The sequence below is a fragment of the Lithobates pipiens genome, unplaced genomic scaffold (genome assembly GCF_037356315.1).
Source record: "Lithobates pipiens isolate NorthernLeopardFrog02 unplaced genomic scaffold, aLitPip1_a1.2 Scaffold_19, whole genome shotgun sequence".
NCBI classification, from domain to species: domain Eukaryota; kingdom Metazoa; phylum Chordata; class Amphibia; order Anura; family Ranidae; genus Lithobates; species Lithobates pipiens.
Genome location: NW_027507764.1, coordinates 198,241,996 through 198,255,760, shown reverse-complemented (window position 1 = coordinate 198,255,760; position 13,765 = coordinate 198,241,996). Strand labels below are relative to the sequence as shown.

The 13,765-nt window shown below is 38.9% G+C and overlaps 1 protein-coding gene across 1 annotated transcript in view; it reads right to left on the bottom strand.

The window, feature by feature from the left end:
- LOC143996520 (epidermal growth factor receptor-like) overlaps positions 1-13,765 on the bottom strand; it is a 284,659-nt gene that overhangs the window by 71,795 nt on the left and 199,099 nt on the right. The window contains exons 2-5 of the mRNA XM_077491606.1: positions 8,490-8,641; positions 6,565-6,730; positions 4,612-4,740; positions 2,566-2,634 (exon numbers count right to left, since the gene is read on the bottom strand). Of these exons, the coding sequence (XP_077347732.1) occupies positions 2,566-2,634; positions 4,612-4,740; positions 6,565-6,730; positions 8,490-8,641 (516 nt within the window). The remainder of the gene's footprint in view (positions 1-2,565; positions 2,635-4,611; positions 4,741-6,564; positions 6,731-8,489; positions 8,642-13,765) is intronic.

Here is a 13,765-nt window from a genome sequence, read left to right as displayed (position 1 = left end):
CCACCTAGGTAAGCATTAATCTAAAAAAAAAAAAAGGAATCCTTTACTTTAATTTTAACACAAGCCAGATTAACATGCACCATAACATATGTGCCCTAATGCACTGTTGTGATTAATTTCGCCACAAATTCTATAGCTACAGAGCTGAACGAGGGCTTGTTTTATAGTGCTTTTACTGTTTGTTCAGAATATGTAAATACTTAGTGTGCATAGTCTGGGCTGGGAATAGGTTTACTAATAATGTTACATTTATTTAATAGGTTTACTAGTAAATGGTAAAAAGCTAATTCTAATGAACTCTGCATAGAGAGTTACTTTTTTACATATATTTGAAAATTGCTAAATTGGGTGCCCATTTGGTCTTCAATGTGGGCCATGTAAGTTGTGACCCTTTCCTGCTGGGTCCATTGGACCCTTTGGGGGAGATTTACTAAAACTGTTACACACTGAATCTGGTACATCTGTGCATAATAACTGATCATCTTCTAGGTTTTAGGCCTGATTCACACTGGTGCGACATACACTCTGACTTTGGGAGCACATGTCAGATGAAATGTACAAATCAATGGTTCCCTATGAAAGCCAACTTAACTAGTCCGACACAAGTCAGTCTGACTTTAGAAAAGATTCCTGCACTACTTTGGTCTGACTTTGGTCCATTTTCAGACCATTCAACATCATTGAATTCAGATTCATGTTGGATTCTCGTCCTAACCTTCTGACTTGTGACATCCAACGTGGTGATTAGAGCAGCAGGAAAAGGACATTTATTGGTACCCTAGGATTGTTTTGATTGGTCAAAGGACAAGTCGGACTATCTCAAACTCGGAGCAAAATCGCATCCTGTTCATTCAAGTCAGATGGAAGTAGGACTGAAGTTGCAGGGCAAAGTAGGATGACAGTCGTACAACCGTTGTGTCATACCTGTGTGCATCCGACCTTATTGTCAAAGCTTAATTGAACAAGCTGAGGTTAGAAGTTGATTGGTTACTATGCACAGCTGAACCACATTCTGTGGGCACTAGTTTTAGTAAATCTCCTTCTTTAACCTTCTTAGCGGTATTCCCGAGTGTGGCTTGGGGTGAATTTCCCATACCAAGAGAGGTAACCTCGAGCCACACTCGAGGCTGCATTGCAGTATCCAGGGAAAGTTACTTATCTTGTCCCCAGGATCCTGAGATGTCCCCCTGTTGTGTGTGGTGGCTGTGTCTTCCGCCCGAGTTATGGCATGCCGGGCTTCGTTCCCTGCATGTGGTGTGATGCACAGGAACGGAGCCTGGTGGGAAACTCAAAAAGTGTGAAAACAGAATACATACAGTACACTGTAATCTTACAGATTACATTACTATATCAAATAATTTCACCTCCTTTTTGTCCCTAATGCTTTGTCCAGTGCTCTGCATGCAGTTTCATATTATATATACTGTTCTTTCTGCCTGGAACCTGGAGAATGTTCATAACAACTAAAAAGTGTGCCTTTACATCAAAAGCAGTTATAGACCAGCTAGAAAACAACAATATTAAATTAGAACACTTGCAGAATTCAGTGATAGTGATTCGTGAGGAAATTCATCGTCAGACACTGAAAGTGATGACAGCGACAATTCTGCAACTGAGCACATTTCAGTATTTTTGAGTTTATTACATTATTGAATACATTTTATTATTATATTATTATTTTTGATAATTATTTATAGTTATTTATTATATTATAATTTATGATTTTGTGTTTAAAACTTTATCATACCCGGGATGTCTACTAGACACTTGTTTGAACATATTTAAGTGAGTTATTCCTAAGAATTACAGGAAATTCCGACGGAAAAAAATTTGAGAGCAGGATCTAAAATTTTCCGACAAAAAAATCCACTCAGACTTTTTCCGATCGTTTGTAGAGAATTCCAACGGAAAAAGTGTCACACATGCTCAGATCAAATTAGTAGACCAAAGCTATTGGCTGCTAGCCTCTACGTAGTCCCGTCGTACGCAACGAACGTCCCCACGTTCCAAATTATCTGATTTTCTGACAACTTTGTCCGACCGTTTGTATGCAACACCAGTTTCGGACAAAATCCGTCGGAAAAAATCCAACGTATTTTGTGATCGGAATGTCTGACCGTGTGTACAAGGCATTATTCTTAAGCCACATTCTTCAATGACATCACTCACGTTGCCAGTGACTGAAACACTGAAATTCAACTGTTACATTTCCTAAGGATACTGCTTTCTCACACCTTGCCAGGTATGGCCATATCTCTGCTCTCTTGTCAGCAATATAGATTCTGTATCACTTTGGGCAGCAAGGGAGCAACTTTCATAGAAGAGGTATCAATTGCATAACAGTGTAAGTGTGACGTGGCCACATTTAGAGAGCAATGTCTGATATCTTTAAGCAGGCCTAATACCATTTTTTTATTTATTTATATTTTATTTAATTTCCAGCTAACTGGCTAATGGCCTCCAGCTAAAAAGGCATATACTGTATATATATTCCTGATGCATTTACCGATAATCCTTATGTGGCCTTTATTACAGAAAAATAAAATTCTCCCAAAGAATACTTACATATCTGACAATTCTCTGGACCAGGTCCCCAACATGACCCATTACAAGCTTCCGCGTCACATTTAGGACCTGAAGTTTTGAAAAACAGAAATTAAGTGCATATATATATTTTTTTCTCTCTTCATGAACGGATCAGAATTCACTTTCTATAGGTGCTGATTTATAAAAAATCTGAAGAAAAATCGAATGTAGGACATGTATACATAAGGGCAAGGAATGATCTAACTAGTTTAATGCTTCTGTAGCAATAAAGTTGAATAAGTTGGAAGTAGAATATTTTTTTAAAGGCGTAATTAAAGAAAAAAATTAAAAATATTGTCTTACCATGTGGGCAGATGCAGTCTGCAAACAATCCCAAAAAGTTAAATCCCAATACGAGCAAAGTCTTATTTTTGAAGCTTTGGATTATCTTAGGAAAAGTTTTTTTTCTTGAGGAGACTGCACCACACTTCTTGTCCTGGTGACAGCCTTTTACAGCAGGGCAAGAAGTGAGAGCAGTTGTCATGATAGGGAGATACAGACATACAGGCATACCCCTCTTTTAAGTACACAATGGGGTTTATTTACTAAAGCTGGAAAGTGCAAAATCAGGCTCAATTCTGCATAGAAACCAATGAGCTTCCAGGTTTTATTACCAAAGCTAAATTGAACAAGCCAGGGTTAGAAGCTCATTGGTTTCTATGCAGAATTGAGCCTGATTTTGCACTTTTCAGCTTTAGTAAATAAACCCCATTGTGTACTTAAAAGTGGGGTATGCCTGTATTAAATAAATATATAAGTGTCACGCTAGTGAAAAATCATGTAGGGCATATACATATTACACAAAGTCCTTCAAGAGTATCTTTAAAGAATATTCTGTGTGTTGCCTTTAATTATAATCATCCACCTTATGTGCTCTTGCAAATCCACTCCAAGTGCTATTTACCACCACCAGATGTACTCTCACCTGGACCTATTGACCTGACATATCATGCTTGGTTAAGATGTGCTTTTGTCCCTTTAAATGGACCAAGGATAGTAGACCAATGTGTAGCCATTCCCATTGTTACAATCCTCCTACAACTATCACTTTCCTCCTTCACTCCTCCTCTCTGTACTCTATACTTTGCTGTGGAATATATCAGATTTCGTCAAAGCAATAGAAAAGTATTTGGAAACACTTGGTCAGAGTCATCAGTGTGAAGCCATGTTCTGAGAAGCATGTCTTTCCTCATACTTCTCAATTTTTTTGACAAAATCTGATATATTTGGCAAAGTTTAGAGCAGAGGAGTAAAGGAGGAGAGTGCCAGTTGGAGGAGGATTGGAACAGCAGGAACGGCACATCGGTCTACTATCCTCTGTCCATTTAAAGGGACAAAAGCACATCTTGACTGAGCATGATATGAGAGGGTAATAGGTCCAGGTGAGAGTACTTGAGGAGACTGCACCACACTTCTTGTTGGTGGTAAATAGCACTTGGAGTGGATTTTCAAGAGTACATAACGTGGATGATTATAATTAAAGGCAACACACAAGATATTATTTAGAGAGACTACTGGCGGACTTTGTGTGATATTTTTGTCCATTAGATGATTTTACACTAGCGCTGCACTTATATATTTCTTTAATATGATCTTTGATTTGTATAGGAGTTGAATTTTGATGCATAGCTGCTGGTAACACTAGATTTATTATTTTTGAAAATACATATATTGTAGTTTTATATTTAATTTATTTAAACCCTTATGCAGCTAACACAGGCTAGAATTGTTGAGTTAGATACAGACCATTATAATAATAAACTCACAGACATTCCATTCCTCCCTAAGTTTAATGTTTAGGATGTACTCCTAAACTCCTGCAGTTAGGAGAAATCTTTTGAAAACAGGATCACAGACCGCTGTAAAAACCTAATAGGGGTCATTTCACTTTCCCACTCTGTCCAAAACCAAAACTTTAAATCTGGTTTATGTAAGGCTTCTGCTGCATTATCAATATCAGGAAATGTTGCACTCCAGAAGAATATAAATTTAGCAAGCAGTTTTTTTTTACACTTGTATACATACAGCGTGCAGGTGATGAATATTCTACAGAAATATTTGCGCTTTCCACTTTTATAATGTCCTCCCAATTGACTGTGTTCATGTTGCAAAGTTTGGGATTTCTTCCTATGTTAACTCCGCCTCTTAGAATGTCTGTGAAAAAAAAATAAAGATAAAAAATAGAACTCATTTAATGCATAATATAACACTTCACAATAGACACGTACGCAGACATCTGTCTTCATCACTGAAGCATGGTCTGCTTTTTTGATTTTTTTTTATGTCATAATGCAGAGTATAGGATTTCCTATCATTTCAGTCTTGCCACAAAGAGTTAATCCAGCTCTGAGCAATCCTCTTTTATTGTTCAGTGAGATAAATCTTGACAAACAGAGAAAAACTTTGTCAAATCCTCCCCCTTGCTGTGAGTGACAGGTGATTTACATATCTCGTGCACTAGCCTAAGAGACATGCATTCTTTTTTTAATTCCCTCCCACTCCTTTCTTTTGCTGCTCTGCCTGGATTGGATGTTCCCCACCTCAGGATAATTGGGCATGCTGAAGTCATGTGGTTACTTTCCTGTCTTTTCACTGGATGTTAGAGATCATAGCAGAAGTTCAGTGTAAGAATTACACAGGAAAAAATGCATATTGACAAGGGGAGTTTAGAGATGGGCAGGGAGTCTACTGATATCACGACTCCACCCAACGAGCTCCAGCCAAAAGACCCACCCACATAATCTGCAGTTTTTTGGTTCTCATAACAGACAGAGGGGAGACATTTGAAAGGTAGGGATAAATGCAGGAGGCATGTATATCCTTCTAGATAACCCCTATGGCAGTAGTTTTGAAAGGATGACATTGGGTTTACATCCACTTTAACCACTTGACCTCTGGAAGATTTGCCTCTCTTTATGACCAGGCCATGTTTTGCTATACGGCACTGCATTACTTTAACTGACAATTGTACAGTCATGCAACGCTGTGCACAAATAAAACAATTTATGTCATTTTTTCCCCCACAAATAGAGCTTTGTTTTGGTGGTATTTGATCACCACTGTTTTTTTATTTTTAACAAAAAAAGACTAACAATTTTGAATAAGAAAAAACAATATTTTTTACTTTTTTCTATAAAACATATCTAATAAAAACAATTTAAAAAATCAAATTTCTTCATAAATTTAGGCCATGTATGTACTCTGTTACATGCTTTTGGTAACAAAAATCCCAATAAGCGTATATTGATAGGTTTGCGCAAACGTTATAGTGTCTACAAACTATACAATATATTTATGGATTTTTTATTATACTAGTAATGGTATCTATGAGTGACTTATTGGCACTGGACAATAGGACACTAAATAATATATAATAATAAATAATCCCTTTCAATGGGAATAGCTGTCTAACGCCTAATACACATGATCGGAAAATCGGACGGAAAAATATTGTTTTCGAAGCGTTCCTTCGATAATCTGATCAGTAATACAAAGCTTTTGAGAGGCTATCACGACAGTCCATCAGAAATTATCCAGAGAGACAAACGCGAAAACATTTCTCGTAACATTTTTGTTTAATCAGCTCAGTATTCATCCCAGCAAAAATCAGAAGAGCAAGACCACACATGCTCTGAAATGAAAAGAATAAATTACAATACAATACAACTAACCTCTTCATTTTCGATATGAGACTAGCATGCAAAAAAAATTAATAAAAAATGGACATTCATCCGTCTGATATTCTCATCATGTGGCTTAAGACAGGCTTTCTTTTACTTTTGAGAGATTTACATCCACTTCCTGTTGTTTCTCTAAGACAGGATGGAACACAGACACCAAAAAATGCCTGACAGGGATGTTACCCATTTCCTACTCCATTCCAACTAAAATAAAATGTCTTATCTATACAGTAGATATACTTTAATATACACATTGTATACAATTATTTGGCTATTCCGTGGAAGTTTCAGTTTGTACCATTTAGGTTTCTCATAGGGAGCTCCTCCAGACCATCATTTGATAAAATAGACAGCGAGGCATTCTTGTACAAAGAATTTCCCCGGATCACCCGAAGGTTGGGTAAGGAAATGGATTTGATATTGTTCATGGCAATGAGAACGTAGCCACCAACTTCTTTTATGTCCTGAAATTAAATAAAAATGAAAAAATGAACATCATACTGCAATAACAATGGGACCTAGGGTGAATCAACCAAATGTGTGACATGGGAAACTAAGAATAACTTTTTTATGACATGTTTATGACTTTTGTGAGTTTTAGACTGGACTCATACTTCTGCATTGGGGTAATGTACCACAACACATGGAAACAAGAAGGCACCAGAAGAACATGGGCCCTAAGGGTAGAGGTAGATTAGTCTAATTTGTGTCTGCAAATAACCAGCAGACAAGCATAAAGAGACATTTCTAGTGCGTGTATAATCAATATGTTTCCTTTTTAATTTGATTAAGGAAGAATTAATTAGAACCCCTGTTAAGTCTTTTTTGCTATCTGTGCCCTATCAGTTGACCCTGTCAGTTAGTAGGGTGTCTATGTCTGCCCCATGTTTTTAAATCATGTTGTAATAAAGACTATAATTTTGTAAACCACTGCTTTATGTTATGCCCATAAAGTCTGTTTTGTTTTGTTTGAGTTTTCAACTCATTCAATCCTTTCATATATGCATGCAAATGCAAAATCAAAGAAACAGCCAACCCTCCTTCAACGCTTCATATTAATTTCAATATAAAGTGTTAAAAGATTGCTGGCTATTTCTTTGATTTATGATTTACATGGCACCAATGTTGACTAAGTACCATTCTACACTGACTTTGGGTGGCAGTGGGCAAAGGATATTGAATGATTACATGTAAATTCAGGTAAACTCACTGCTCCAGACTTAAGGAATTTTGATATTTGCATAACTCATTTGAAGACCAAGCCCATTGCTTGTACCAGGGCTGAGGGCTCTGGAGAGGCAGGGTTTGTGTGATGTTTTCAGGAGTCTGCTGGCCCCTCCCACTAGTCACAATCTGCCTTCTATGTACAAAGAAGCACAGAGACCCAATGATAGCATTTTTGGGTCGAAAAAAGGTATATAAGGAAAATGGAAAGGTTTATGTATGTGTCATTAGCATGTTGATGGGTGGGGGAAGGCAAAATATAGGCAGATTAAACTTCAACCTTAAGGCCGCGTACACACGCGCGGACTGTTCGCCCAACTTTGTCCGTCCAACAGTTTCGGCAAACAGTCCGCTCAAACTTAGCATGGACGGACATGGCCACACACGACGAACGAACAGTTTGCTGAAACCGTGCGCGATGACGTGAACGGCACGTACGACGGGACGAAAAATACGACGTCCTATACACTGCATTATAGCTTTCGGCGTGAAAATCCTTTCTGAGCATGCGTGCAACTTTGTTTGACGAACAAGCCTACACACGAGCGGACTGTTCGCTGAAACAAGGTTTCAGCGGACAGTTTTACGGAATTTCCGAAAAACCTTGTTCGTCCAACTGTCCGCTGAAACTGTCCGCTGAAAGCCCACACACGAGCGGACTGTCCGCCCAAACACTGTTCAGCGGACAAAGTTGGGCGAACAGTCCGCCCGTGTGTACGCGGCCTAAGTGGGAACTGCACACACAGGCAGTATTTAGCAGATTTCTTTGGTGTGGTGTGCGTATTAAGTGTGTATGTTATGTAAGAATCCTGATGATTAGTATTTCATATGGCCATGTGTGCTCCCTGTGGGTATTACATCCTGGGATAGGCATTGTAGAGAAAACATGAGCATGCAGAATAAAGTGGATGTATTTAATGACAGTCAAATGAGTTATGGGTTATATGTAGGTGTGACATTCCTCTATATAGTGATATTGATTGGAATCTACATCTGTACCGTGAAGAAAGATGAGTCACTGCCGCTCTTTAGGTGGGTGATTTCCAGATTTCCAAGCACAATTTCACAGCCGTTGTACATTTTCTTTAAACTGCTGTAATGCTCCTCCACTGTCCCCAGCTGTGAGAACCTGTTCTCATTTCCTAGACAAACTGGAAGAAAATAAACAACACATGAGCGATGAACTCATCCAATGTATAACTGCATATTTAATGGTCACAAAACATGCAATCTACATTGCAGCATTCATAAAACATTTACTCATTACATTTGTATTCTTTGCTATGCAAATGAAAACAATGATATTTAAAGAGAAATGCAGAACATGCTTTGATTACATCCTTCTGAAAGTTCTAGTCAACTGGCTGCTGTTTCAATGCTTTATCAGTCAGTGAACACGAACAAGCACACAGCTAGTAAAGTCAGAATAAAGTCATGGGCGTAGGGGTTGCAGGGGTCACAATCGCAACCCCGCCCCTAGCAGCCTCCCTTTCATATTATCATATCCTACACAAAGTCCAGGTCCGATCTGCCCTAGGGCCCCACAGCCATGCTCCAGTACTGGCCTTCCACTTTTCCTTCCACAGTCCACACCCCTCTGTTCTGCTTGGCTGGGGAGAAGCTGTGAGCCATTTTGTGTTGGGTGCTGGCAACATGGAATGGTAACCGAGCTCAGCGAGTTAAGAGACGGAGAGTGCTGTCCTGAAGCCACGATGGGACCGATGTCACTGGTGAGGTAACAAATCCCTTAACACCTCCTGAGGAGCCCCTGAGGGGCTACAGGCTCCATATCTCATGTTACATGGCTTTGCCCCCCCAGATCTAAGTTGCACCCCCCCAAGCCCCCTGACTGCCCGCTCCACCCTGGATGCTATGCCTGCTGCTGAGTTTCTTTCCAAGTACAAGTACAGCATTCTATACTGCTCCTCTTCCGTGGGTCTGAAATCACATTCCTTTACAACACAGCCAGTCAGCCATGATCTGCATAGGGTGTAGCTGCCTACTGCAACTACACTGCTATTCCGACCAGGGGATTTCACAGGTCAGAAAGGTAACATAAAAGCCAGATTACGCCCTGTGACGGCTGATGAACTGTGTGTAAAGGAATGTGATTTTAGCCCTGTGTATTCTGGGGGGGGGGGGGGGGGCTGTTTACAGTGCTGGAATGGGAAAGGACTTCTACCAAATGACCTGGCAGGGGTCCCTGTCCTCTGATTCTCCAGGGGTAATCCCTCTTCTCTAATGTAAGGAGGTAAGGAGGAACTCTGGGAACTCTAATCTCTTAAGCTACTTTGAGTATCTTGGTGTGTGGTGGGTGTATCTGCACACATGGTGGAAGTGGTGGGTGGTAGTAAGGGGGGGCAGGTCAACTTTTGCATTGGGGCCCACAAGCTTCAAGCTACGCCTCTGAAAAAAGGCATACTTGTTCTTATACTTATATGGGGTGCAGCGTCAAATTACAATATAAAACAAACCAACGAGTGAAAAGAAAAGAAGGAATCACAAAAAAAGAGACTGTCCCTATAAGAACAAATATCATATAATGTAATATATTGAAGTGAACTAATTATATCCACGTGTTTTATTTCGTTCTTCCACCAAAAAGAGGACAACAGCATATAGAAAAAAACGTCAGCGACCCCTGCAGTGTCCCCTGAAGACATGCTATTGCTAGAAACGCATTGGGGCAGAGCTACGCACTGACATCTCACGCTGCTTCCAGCTCCCGGCGGCCAGTTTACTCTTCTCAAGTTTGGATGGCTTTCTGAAGAGGGGCTTTGTTCTACTTCTGTGACTGGGGACGTTTTACAGATTGGTGGCTTAAAGCTTTACACGCATTGTTTGCTGCTTACATATATGCAGCTTGAGCGCTGGTGATTGTGCATTGATGGTGGCTGGATAACACAGTGGTGTAATTCTCCTCTATCTAGTAGAAAAAGTACATGGACACATGGATTCAATAAGTGGGCTTTATTACAATACCTTAGATGATATTTGTTCTTAATGGGCAGTCTCTTATATATTAACTTGTATTTATAACGAAAAATTACTTGTTTTTGTGATTCCTTTTCTTTTCACTTGTTGGTTTGTGTTATATTATAATTTGGTGTTGCACCCTAAATAAATATATAATTTGGGAGGATTATGTATATCGACCTGCATTGTTGGCTGCCAGAGTTTTTCACTCTGGAGCTGACTTTTACTCTGCATACTGTTGTCCTCTATTTGGTGGAGGAAATTTATTATGGACATGTTTCTAATCCGTGGACTTTACTATATTACATTATATGATATTTGTTCTTAAATGGACAGTCTCCTATATATTCACTTGTATTTATGTTTTTTTTTTGGTTTTTTTTGTGATATCTTATATTGTTTTCACTTGTTTGTCTGTTTTATATTGTAATTATTTTTTTATAATATAGTTTAATCAATTAATGTAATCAATTTAGTAATTAAGGCTCGGGAGTTATATGTTTAGCACATATACACATTTTTTTCTGTTTTATACTGTAATTTGGTGCTGCATCCCATATAAGTATACCATTTGAGAGGTTTATGAATATTGACTTGCGTTGCTAGCTTCCAGCATTATTCACTCTAGCTCTGGTTTCTACTCTGCATACTTGTCAGAGTTTCATAAAGTATTGAAGCAATTAAAGCATCATTATAACTAGGACAGATGCATTTTAAGAGGTCACCACTGGCCATCTCCATTATGACTTTAAGTACAGATTTCCTTTAAACTATGCTAACTTTTTAATTTGTCAAGCACACACTTTTATTCCAACATTTGAGTCTAATGATTATCATGTCATATGCTCACAATCACACCTATGACGTGGAAAACTTTAGGGAAAAAAATCATATATGGCTTTGTGCAATTTTTGCCTAGCTATCATCTGAGCTCCTGAAATAGATGTATGTACTTTTGAGACAACAAAGCATTGTATTTATTGTTGTGTTATCCAATACCAGAAATGCTGTGTTAAACCACTAAAAATCACATGTCTTCTATAAAATCTAATCTGCCAGCATGCTTATCTGACAGTATGTTGACAGTTCTTGTTTAGATCAATGGATCCTTCCGTAGAATTCTGGTAGAAGCACAACTAGTTTTTTTAAAACTTTTATTGTCACTAGGTTCAGTTCTCAAAGCCATAGCACCCAGATATGGATCTCAGTTTTCAAAAACATAAATGTTATTTTTAGCTGATTCCAATGATATTTGAACATTGAAAATAAAGATCATAATCCTTGTGTTAAAGCTGTGTAAATTTAAGACATTACTTTAAGGCCTCATGCACATGTGACGTTTGAAAAACATCAGAGCTATTATTGCTGTCACTATTAAAATATCTTATCGAATGTAAAAATCAATCCCATTGGAGTACTACTGCAATGTCAGTCTATCAGTGTCTTCTTATTAGGTAACATCTACAGTGCCATGAAACACCTACAGGAAGCTAAGGAAAGGGGTGAATGACACTGGATATCATTCAATCAGGAGGTGGTCATAGACTTAACATCTACTTCGGCATCTGACTTTGTGGACCACAGAGACAGGAAAGAAACCTAATCTAACCCATCTCTAATCTGTAGGCAGCAATAGAAGCAAGACATTGGTTTTAATCATTCCTCACTCACTAAAATGTTTTATTGCTGTCTGTGTCCCTGTTGGGTAGATTCCCCCTCACATCCTGTCCTATCACATAGATAGAAAATAAGTAAATGTCCCTATATACAAAATATGAAAGTAATATTTTTGCTGAAGGTGGGTTTTTACTGCCATGATTGTATGGATGCAAATGGGGCTTCGGTCACTTTGTCCTACTTGACAGTGTTATTCACAGTATTGATAAATGAAAAAAGAACGCCTTATTGACTTTAGATAAAACTGACCACGCATTTATTTAAACATGTGTTGATATTAATTTGTAGTGACTCTGGATTCCTGGAATAAACAAAATGCCCTTAAGCAATTCAAAAAGCCAACCATTTACTGTTAAATGAATTGATATATTTGATGGAATAGTTACTTTGACAAGCATTGTACTTCATTTTCATGAAGTCCAGCAGGCGTCCTAATTGTTGACCATGGCAGCTGAGTAATTGCCCTAAAGGTTCCAGTATCACTTGTTTAACAAGTTATAGTGAACCTTAGGCAAAGTTAAACTAAAACAGACAAAGCACAGAGTTGAAGTATAAAAGTCGTTATTTGCATATGCCTTCTCCACTTTCATGTGGCAATCCTTCAGCATTGCACTGTAAAGCCGCGTACACACGGGCGGACTGTATGGCCTACTTAGTCCGTCATACAATCCGACGGACAGTCCGTCCTACTTTCGAATGAACGGACTTGACCACACACGGATGCACAAACAGTCCGTCGAAAGCTTGTGCGATGACGTGTACAGCACGTACGACGGGACTAGAAATAGGAAGTCCAATACACAGCAATGCAACCTTTCGCCGTGTAAATCCTTTCTGAGCATGCACCATTCTTAGTCCGTCGAACTAGCCTACTGACGAGCGGATTGTCCGCTGAAACCAAAGTATGACGGACAGTATTTCGAAAAATCCGAAATACTTAGTACGCCAGACTGCACGCTGAAAAAGTCCGCTGAAGCCCACACACGAGCGGACTGTCCGCTGAAATGTGTTTCGACGGACTAAGTAGGCCATACAGTCCTCCCGTGTGTACGCGGCCTAAGAAATAGGGGGAGTTTGGCTATGATTGGCGCATTGTGTCAAAACTGGCACCCACAAGTACATGTCTAATGTTCCCCATAAGTTCAATAGTTATCCTCCATGTGCCCTTTTATTGTGTAAGGTAGATTCATTCTTTTTTTTATATTTCTGTCCACTTTCTATACATGGCAAATATGTCCAGTAACACTATAGTAAAATGTAATGTATCTATTAAGATTTCCCCAAATTCTAAATATACAAATGAGCTTCCACAGCAGACCCCACAACCGTTTTGTATACATATGAATTATGGCCACTCTTGGGGGAGATTAAGGGAAATCTGTGATTTCCAGTACCATATTTTTTAAATTCCTGCTGAAGATTATACACTTGCAACCTTTTTGCCCCAAATGGACCCTTAAAATAGTTTTCTGGTTTCGGGATAACCCATAATAAAACCAGTTATAAAAAAAAGATAATTGCGGACATGCACTTGCTTTGCCAAGTGGTGTTGGTTCTAGAACTATGCAGGCAACACCAGATGGGAGGTCAATCAGCCACAGCTCAAGGAACCATGAATACTG